We start from the raw sequence: 10,095 nt of genomic DNA on the forward strand, positions 1-10,095 counted from the left end.
CCTGCCACAGGGGCTGCTGCTCTGAGAGGCAGTCAGCAGCCCAGAAGTAGGAGGTAGGTTGTCTTTTATAGGTTTGCACAAGCATACTACAGAAGTAAAATGTGGCTGGTTAAGGGGGGTTACAGCTCGGGTAGTCATGGATACAGCAATGGTTTCAGTAATGTCACAATGATTAATACAGCTTTGGTTGACAATGGATACTTCTCATATCACAATGGTTATGGTTATACAACAGTAATTAATCAAGTCTCAGTGAGTTTTCCACCATTGTTCATCTACTGAGAACTTGAGGATTTTGTGAAACTTTGGACTTTTCTTCCTTGTTCTTAAGCTTGTTCTTGGCAACCCTGGGCGGAAGGAGCAGGCCTGGGAATGTGGCTGGGAAGGCCCATAGGTTTGGGGAATGGGAGAAGGCGGGGGGATCTGAGGGGAACAGGAGCTTACAACAGTGTTACACAGTAGTAGGTAGCTAGATCAAGGCTGGTGGTATTCTATCTTTATTTTACACATAAGGAAACTGAGGCAAACAAGTCCACAGACCAGACTCTCAAACTCTGTGCTACACTTCCACTTAATAAGTAACTACCGAAAGATGAAAAGTCGCTGGTGCACAGCTGTTATTTCTTGCGATTTTCCAAGTGCAACTTATCTAACAAAAGTATTTAAGATACATATTTTTAACATAATTTTGATGTAATTATATGTATTTTCTCCAAGAAATAATGTTACCAAAGGCTAAGATGATTGATAACAATATTTTAGAAAAAGAAAAGCCCTCTACCAGAATAGAGTTCATTTCTTGGCCTCTTCTATGTATACTTAGCAAAAGTATGAGAAATTGTCATTTTACTGCTGGGAGGAGCAGTTTCTTGAGTCAATTCATTCATGTTTATAATACTCCTCTAAGGGACATTTTAAACCTGAAGATCAGAGCCCTGCCAATGAGGAAAAGAGTTACAATGGAAGAAATTAGATGTGGTATCTAAGTTACATACTTTTGTTTCAAAGTGTAAGGAAAAAAGTAGATATTTTGAAGCAAGATAAATGATATGGTGAAAAGTTTTATTTAAACATTTGAGTTACCATGCATGGGAAGTGTTTCATTCGTCAAGTGGTTAAATATTATTTGATCATTAAAATTGCTCAAGTTGATAACATAATACACAAAATAAAGAGTTTAGTAAACCATCCTAATTACTATCTAAAGGTCAGATCCTTTCCCAGGAGAGAACGTGCCTTCACTGACCATCGCACAGCTGATATATGCAAACATCCTGGGTACTAAGTGAACACACTTCCTGAAAGCTTTGTGTAGAATTAAAACTTTTAAAATATCAAGTCATGGGTTATCATTGGTATTTTCTATGTATGTTGTGTTATAATTTATAGCTTTCCAAATTTTGGGGTTTTTCCAAATTATTGATTCAAGAAACTGACAATTTCCTCATGACCAGAAAGAACAGTCATCAGTGAAGTAAAAACCCTGCAGGGGCAGCCGGAATCTCTACTGGGAGCCAAAACAGAAAAGAAGGGTTGGGTTTTATTATATTCTAGCTGGCATAAAATGATGTGGTTGCCTCATAGTCAAGACAAGTGGCAGCGTGGAGTTTTGCTTAGCCCTGTGGCTAAGGGCACTAAGCCCCCTGAGGGCAGGGGTGTCCTGTTTTTAGTGCTAGGTGAGGTCTGGCACAGAACATTTGCCTTATAAATGATTAACGTGAATGAAGCTGTTTCAGACGCTGAGAATTCAAATATAAGGTTCAAAGAATAACTTTGACTTAGAGGTATATGGAAATGTTGTAGGGCTAGTGACCCTAAACTCTTTACTGCACAGCTGGTGCCAGCAGCACTAAATGCTACAAAAGCACTTCTCTGGCCTGGGCCGCCTTCAGCATCACTCACCTCCCCGCCATCTGCTGTGTGTGGCTGGAGACCGAGAAATGGAATTGCAGCCCAAAATGCGGGTGGGGAATTAACTGGTCTGGCTGGGATCTTTGCTCTCCAATCCCAGCCCTCCTTCTGGCACACAGGTTGACAAAAATCTAAGGAAGATACTGAACCCTTGACTCACAGCCCTCCCCACACTGTCCCACTTTCATTCCACACCTGCTCTTTGGCCCCCGTCCTAGGTTTCCCAGCCACCTAAGCCATGAACATTCTCTGTTAAAACTTTCAAACAAGCCAGGCCTGGTGACTCACACTAGTAATCCTAGCACTCTGGGAGGCTAAGGCAGGTGCACTGCTTAAGCTTAGAAGCTTGAGATCAGCCTGAGCAAACGCAAGACCCGGTCTCTACTAAAAATAGAAAAACTACCTGGGTACAATGGCTGGCACCTGTAGTCACCGCTACAAGGGAGGCTGAGGCAAGGCAATCAACGGAGCCCAAGAGTTTGAGGTTGTCATGAGCTGTGACACCACCGCACACCCCCAGGGCAATAGAGTGAGATGCTGTCTCAAAAACAAAAACAAACAAAAATAAAACAACCTTCAAACATACCAGGAAGTTGCAATAGTGTGGTGGACTATGAGGTTGGAGATGGCCCACCTGGGTAGGAATGTCATGGGGACTGCTGGCAAGGTCCAAACTCTACAAGGCTACATTTCCCCATGTCCCACTCAAAGGGAAAGCCATGGGATTCCTATCAAGAGGACAGTGCTATAGGGACCTGAGGTCCACTGAGAATAGGCAGGAGCAGTCAAGGTCCATTTTGGAAATCTGGGCCACCTTGTCTGGCCTCAACAGCAAACTGACAGCAAAGGAGGTGCCTGGCTTTGCAGAGTAAACAGTCCCTCAAAAAGCAGAAAGTGGCTTTCTCAGACAGTGTGACCATGACATTGTGGAACACAGAGCAAACTCCAGTATGGGAACAATTCTACTCCAGAGGAGACAATTGCTCTGTGCACTGACCTCGCAGGCCCTGCAGAGACAGAATACTAACCTTTCCTGCAGTGTCTGATGTGGGGGACTGGCCCGTGTACTGTAGGGGGTTTGGAGTATCCCTAGCCTCTATCAGATGGCAGGAGCCAGGGCCAGCTTCCTGTGGAGATGACCAGTGTAGTCACACAGGGCTCCACATTCAGCAGGACTCAGTGCTTAGTTTAATGTTCCTGTTGTCATCCTGAAATTCTTAATAATCTTAATGTGTTTTGTGAGTGAAAGTCAATGTGACAACGGAGGACATACTTACACGATGGAATATGTTGTTCCTCCTCACTCTATTTGCATATACACGCAAACGTAGCAATGCTCCTTGATCAGAATTCCAGCAGCCCCATATTGTATGATGGTTCAACAAGACTTGAAGCCTCAAATACAAGGTAAGGGTTTGAGCACTGGAACTAACTCAGGGGTGAGGGTGAGTGGAAGCCCAAGCGTTCTGTTAGAACCATAACTTACTTAGAACCCAGAAAAAGATAAGTGTGTTGTCTGTGGCTCAAAGGAGCAGGGCTCAGGCCCTATATACCAGAGGTGGCGGTTTCAAGCCTGGCCCTGGCAAAAATAATAATAATAATAGATAATTGCATCCTAAGACACATAAACAGCCAAGGGCGGTATTATATTCTTTCTTGCTCTTATTACCTCCCTGCATTTGCCAGCAACTCCACTGACAATGATGACAGTGAAGGAAAGTGAAGGAGGGGTGGCCGATCCCTCCCTTTTCCTTTCCATTCCTCCTGACTCATCCGTGAGCAGAAGGTAGAGCATGTTGGTAGAATAGGCACATACCAAGAAGTGAAATGAAAACTATTCAGTGGGCGCGTGTGCATTTCCACTGTTCCAGTAAGAAATACATATGCATGTGCAAGCTGCGAACTCAAATTCTACAGTATTCTTGATTCCACATGAGTTATATTTGCATTAAAAACCAGTACTGTGGCTGGGCACGATGGCTCACACCTGCAATCCCAGCACTCTGGGAGGCTGAGGTGGGGGGCTCACCTGAGCTCAGGAGTTCAAGACCAGCCTGAGCAAGAGCAAGACCCCATCTCTACAAAAAACAGAAAAACTAGCCCCAAGTTGTGATGAGTGCCTATAGTCCCAGATAGATACTCGGGAGGCTGAGGCAGGAGGATTGCTTGAGCCTGAGAGAATGAGGTTGCTATGACCTATGACTCCATGGCACTCTACCCAGGGTGACAAAGTGAGACTTTGTCAAAAAAAAAAAAAGAAAAAAAAGAAAGAAAGAAAGAAAACTAGTACTAGACAGTATTAAGATGAATGATAAGATTCATGTTAACAATTTTCACTTCTAATTTTTCTTAGTAAAACATGAAATAGCAAATTAAAAACACTGTGATAAGGAGAAAGAGAGAGAAAAGGAGAAAAAGAGAAGAAATAAAAGAGCTTTATACTTTAGTAGCTTAAAGGGCATTTTGTCCTGCTTTTTGAACAAAGGACCCTCATTTCCAGTTTACACTGGACCCTATAAATCATGTAGTCAGCCTTGCCAGTAGCACTCCTCATTAAAAGTGGCAGGTGGACAAAATCACTTCTGCTGAAGATTGACAATCTTCAAACAGAAAATGCTTCAGAAGCCGAGCATTTTAATCCCATGAATTCTGTAGGATTCAAGTGCTGTCGTCAGACGCTGAGACTTAAGGATCCTTTCCTGAATAGTTTGTGCCTGGCAGGTGTTTCACCTCAGGACAATGTGAGATTAGAGAAGGATGAGATATATTTCACAAATATGTATCCACATATCTTCCATAAAAAGGGAAACTCATGAAAAGTGGTGGTTAGATAGAAATTGCAGGCAGTTTCTCAAACAAATCAATTTTTTTTATTTTTTGGCTGGGGTTGGGTTTGAACCCGCCACCTCCAGCATATGGGGCCAGTGGCCTACTCCCTTGAGTCACAGGCACCAACTGCAAGCAAATCAATTTTAAGAAAAATAAAACATAATAATTTATTTAAAATAATAAAAGAGGCCAGCATGGTGGCTCACACCTGTAATCCTAGCACTCTGGGAGTACAAGATAGGTGGATCATCTGAGCTCAGGAGTTGAGACTAGATTGAGCAAGAGTGAGACCCCATCTCTAATGAAAATATAAAATCTAGCCAGGCAAGTGCCTGTAGTCCCAGCTATTCAAGAGGCTGAGGCAAGAGGATGGCTTTAGACCAGAAGTTTGACCAGCCTGGATAACACAGTGAGACCCCAAGTCAAAACTCTACAAAAAATAAGATGAAAACTTAGCCGGGCAGAGGGGTACATGGCTATTCAGAGGGCTGCAGTAGGAGGATTGCTCGAGCTCAGAAGTTGAGGTTACACTGAACTATGATCATGCCACTGCACTCTAGCCTAGGCAACAGTGAGACCCTGTCTCTAAAATAAATAAGTAAACAAATAAACAAACAAATTTCTAATTCCAAGCCAAGTAATGTTTTTCTATGCATCATGCATGTGTGCTTTGTATATTGACTTTGAATTATATTTTTTAAAAGAGATGAAAAAACTTGTATATATACTGTATTTTCTATTTTATCATACTTAGAAAATATATAAAATAACTTTTTATAATGACAAATAAATATTTATTTAAATAAATATTTAGGCAATTCAATCCCAGGATTCCCAAAACAAAGTAAGTCACTTAGCATATTAATTGAATGCATTAAATATTTATTTCCAGACCCACACATTGTATAAATACTCTATAAATAATGAATATGCTGTTTTTAGTTTACCATATATAAATTGCTTCTCGGTTATGTCATATAGCAAAAATGGAAGCTTTAAGCCTAAGAGAAAATTGATTTAATATTTGACTGACCTCGATTCTTTTCTTCTGTGTTTGAAATTTGCAATGATACGCCCTTCTGAATTATGAAACTCAGACCACGATCCCATTTCTCCTTTTGACCCAGATCACTGTCTGAGGGAACACCCAAGGACGTCCATGGAGAAGTCAACGCTGCTGATGGAGCCCCAAGCACACAAGTGGTAGGATTTGCCTTTCTCCTACCTCAGCTGTAACTCTTACCATCTCAGAGTCTGCTTGTCAGCAAACACCAGGCAAGAATGACGGTGTCCCTGAGGTCCTCAGCGCAAATCCACAGCTGGTATCCCTCTGGGTGGCTGTGCTTCTGCTTTCTGCCCAGATATTGGAGGACTGAGCTGGCTCTGCTTTGTCCCCAAGCTCAACCATAGCGTGGCCTATCTGCCTATGGATGTGCGGCCCCTCCTACTAATCGATGTGTGCGACCCTGGTTGCCTGCATGCTGTGGTCGCTGAATGACTGAGATTTCACCAGGAAAGAGTGGAACAAGACTACTCCCAGTATCAAAAGAGGAACAATTCTACAGAGGGCTGCCAATAACAGGAAGGGGTGTTCCTCAAGCCAGGGTAGGGCCTGGGCAGAAAGGATGTGGATGGCAGACTTCTCTTGGTTTTGACTTTAATGGGAAGACCACAAGGTGAAAAAAAAGATGACCATTTTGTTCACTCACTCATACAACATGCACTGAACCCTTGTTCGTCCCAGAGGAGATGCACAAGGAGCTGGAGTATGAAGGGGCCACACAGTAGGTCGCCTGCTATTGTGCTGATCTCCAAGTTACAGCTGTGCTCCTCAACCCACCTGCAAAATCAGTTGTTTGGAGAGCTTTTAAAAAATATTTATGCTGAGTGCTCTCCCAAGAGATTTTTATTTTACCAGCCTAGGTTGGACCCAGAGCTTCCCAGATGATTTTAATGTGCAGCCAGCACTGAAAACGCCTGAAGCAAAGCACACACAGTACTGGGGTGAGCGGGAACAGGGACTGAGGAGTAAAAAAAATCCTGGCCCTTTTAAGGTATTTGCATGCTAATTTTCTTTGGGCTTTACCATAATGCTTAATAAAAGTCCACCTCAGCTATGCTTATAGAAATTAAGGAAAAGAAAGGCATGTCTACCTATGCTCAAGGTACAATTTTAAAGTGAGCCTAGCAGACTCTGGTCCTTTCCTGCTGGTCATGAAAGGGTGATGACCTCAAGCAAAAGGTAGAGTCAAGCAGGGGCCAGAGTCAAGGCCATGACTAAACACACCTGCTCCCCTTAGAAAGTCTCCACTCAGGACTTTCACACACTCTTCTTTTGAGCATTTTTATTGTCATTCAAAGGAACTAGAAACCATTTCTTTACACTGTGCTTAAAAGAACATTTACGGGCTTAAAAGAACATGACAAGATTTTTAGTTTGATCAGATCCCAGTAATGTATTTCTGATGCTGCTTCAATTGCCAGGGGTCCTCCTCATAAAGTATTCTCCCAGGTCAATTTTTTCAAGTGTTTCCCCTGCACTCTCTCCAAGGATTTTTATACTTTCATGTCTTAAGTTTAAGTCCTTTAACCAGTGAAAGTCAATTTTTGTTAGAGGAGAAAGGTATGGGTCCAGTTTCAGTCTTCTACAAGTCGCCAGCCAATTCACCCAGCATCATTTGTTAAATAGGGAATCTTTCCCCCAATTGATATTTTTTAAAGGCTTATCAAAGATCAAATGAGTGTCTGGGTTCGTCTCTTGGCTTTCAATTCTGTTCCATACATCTACCTCTCTATTTTTGTACCAGTACCATGCTGTTTTGATCACTATAGATTTATAGTATAATCTGAAGTCTGGACAGTAAATAAAGCAAATAGACAGCCCTCAGAATGGGAGAGGACTTTTGCAGGTTATATTTCCAACAAAGGTCTAATAACCAGAATCCACAGAGATCTGGAAATCAGAATCTGGATATTGATCTGATCTGGAGATCAGAATCTGGAGATTCTGTGGATTATTAATTCTTATTAATAAGAAAAGAACAAGTGATCCTATTTCATTCTGAGCAAGAGACATGAACAGAAGCTTCTCTGAAGAAGATAGGCACACGGTCTACAGACACATGAAAAAATGCTCATTATCTTTAATCATCAGAGAAATGCAAACCAAAACCACTCTTAGATATCATCTAACACCAGTAAGAGTAGCCCACATCACAAAATCCCAAAACTACAAATGTTGGCATGGATGTGGAGAAAAGGGAACACTTCTGCACTATTGGTGGGAATGCAAGCTAGTATGTTCCTTTTGGAAAGAAGGTTGGAGAACACTCAGGGAACTAAATGTAGACCTGCCATTTGATACTGCAACTAGGTTTCTTTTCTAGGTGCATATCCAAAAGACCAAAAATCACTTGGCACCAGATTGTTCACTGTAGCTCAGTTCATAATTGCCAAGTCTTGGAAGAAGCCCAAGTGCCCATTGATCCATGAATGGATCAATAAATTGTGTTATATGTATACCATGGAATACTATGCAGCATTAAAAAAAATGGAGACTTTACCTCTTTTATGTTTACATGGATGGAACTGGAAAATATTCTTCTTAGTAAAGTATCTCAGGAATGGGAAAAAAAATCCAATGTACTCAGTACTACTATGAAACCAATTTATAATCACTCACACTTTCATATGAGAGATGAATCACAACTATAGCCCAGGATGAAGGAGGGATGGGGAGGGGGATGGAAAGGTAGGGGTGTGGTTTGATAGAGGGAGGGTTGATGGTGGGACCACAACTATGAAGCATATTGCCAAAAAAAAAAAAAGGCTCGGCGCCTGTGGCCTAAGCGGCTAAGGCGCCAGCCACATACACCTAAGGTGGCGGTTTCGAATCCCCAGCCCAGGCCCACCAAACAACAATGATGGCTGCAACCCCAAAATGGCCAGGCGTTGTGGCGGGCGCCTGTAGTCCCAGCTACTTGGGAGGCTGAGGCAGGAGACTCGCTTGAGCCCAGGAGTTGGAGTTTGCTGTGAGCGTGATGCCATGGCCCTCTACCCAGGGGGGACAGCTTGAGGCTCTGTCTCAAAAAAAAAGGAAGCATATTGCAAGAGTAAAAGTCAAATGTATCAAGTATTGAACACAAATGTCTTAACACTGTGATTAAGTAAATGAGGTGAAAAATATGTTAATTAGTAGGATGTAAGCACTCCAATTTGTACAAATAATCAACACACTGAATCCCACAAAGGCATAAATGTATCTATGTATATATGACTCAATAAAAAAAAAAGAGAGAGAATATGACAAAAAGCCCTCTCTCTTTCACCCTCAGTAACCTCTCTGTCTGCATCCCACACTCCAGCACAAACAAGCAGGGCCCTGTGTATGGCCCAGCTCTCTACTGGGGCACAGTTAACCACCCTCAGAGCAGGCAGGAAGGAGACTCAGCCAAGACAGTCATTTCCCCCTCAGCGGAACTGATCCACACTCCTGATCATCCCCCTTTACTCTCTGCCCTTCAGTCATAAAATTCTGACCCATTATTGAAGCAATCCCAATCTTTTTGTCACCAAGGACCACTTCCATTAAAGATAATTTTACAATTTTTCCATGGACTGGGGTTGCAGGAATGAGGGAGTGGGATGGTTTGGGAACAATTCAAGAGCATTACATCTTCAGGCATTAGATTCTCATAAGGAGAGTGCAACCTAGATGCCTCACATGTAAGTTTACAGCAGGGTTCAAGCTTCTGGGAGAATATAATGCCACCACCAACCTGGCAGGAAGCAGAGCTCAGGCAGTGATGCCAGTGATGGGGAGCAGCTGTAAGTACAGACATAGCTTGGCTGGCTTCCCAGCTACTCACCTCTTGCTGTGTGGGCCCCAGACTGGTACCTTGGCCTGGGGGTTGGGGATCAGAGCTTTAGTGTGCTTCTGTGTGTTAAAGTGCTACTGCCTACTATCTAACAGATAGTAGGAATGGAAGACGGCCAAGGAATGTTTGGTAAATGAATGAATGAATGAATGAAATTATCTAAAGTATTATTGTCCATCTTGCCCACCTATTTATGGCCTTACCTGATGTCTCCAGCTCCATACCCACCAAGGTAGTTATTTTGTCTTTTCCCAGGCCAGGTGCATGTGACTGAGAGATTCACTGAGAGATCTGCCTCTGTCTAAGGTGGGGGTGGTGAAGGAGTTGTCCTACATATTCCTTTTACTTAGATTCATCCTAATGGCCAACAGCTTCACTCAACCAGCATTGCCCTGGAGGCACAACAAAGAATGGTAAGATAAGTGAAGCTTTAAAGGTTGTCTTTCTTGATGTAAGTTATTTTTAGAGTAAAAGAACT

At 42.6% G+C, this 10,095-nt stretch overlaps 1 protein-coding gene across 1 annotated transcript in view; it reads right to left on the reverse strand.

The window, feature by feature from the left end:
- Positions 1–9,839, reverse strand: part of AKAIN1 (A-kinase anchor inhibitor 1) — a 51,377-nt gene extending 41,538 nt beyond the window's left edge. Inside the window, exon 1 of the mRNA XM_012806467.1 lies at positions 9,821–9,839. Coding sequence (XP_012661921.1) covers positions 9,821–9,839 — 19 coding nt within the window. The remainder of the gene's footprint in view (positions 1–9,820) is intronic.
- Positions 9,840–10,095: the final 256 nt, after the last annotated feature.

Source organism: Otolemur garnettii, unplaced genomic scaffold (genome assembly GCF_000181295.1).
Source record: "Otolemur garnettii isolate 467f Iridium unplaced genomic scaffold, OtoGar3 scaffold00053, whole genome shotgun sequence".
Classification (NCBI taxonomy): Eukaryota; Metazoa; Chordata; class Mammalia; order Primates; family Galagidae; genus Otolemur; species Otolemur garnettii.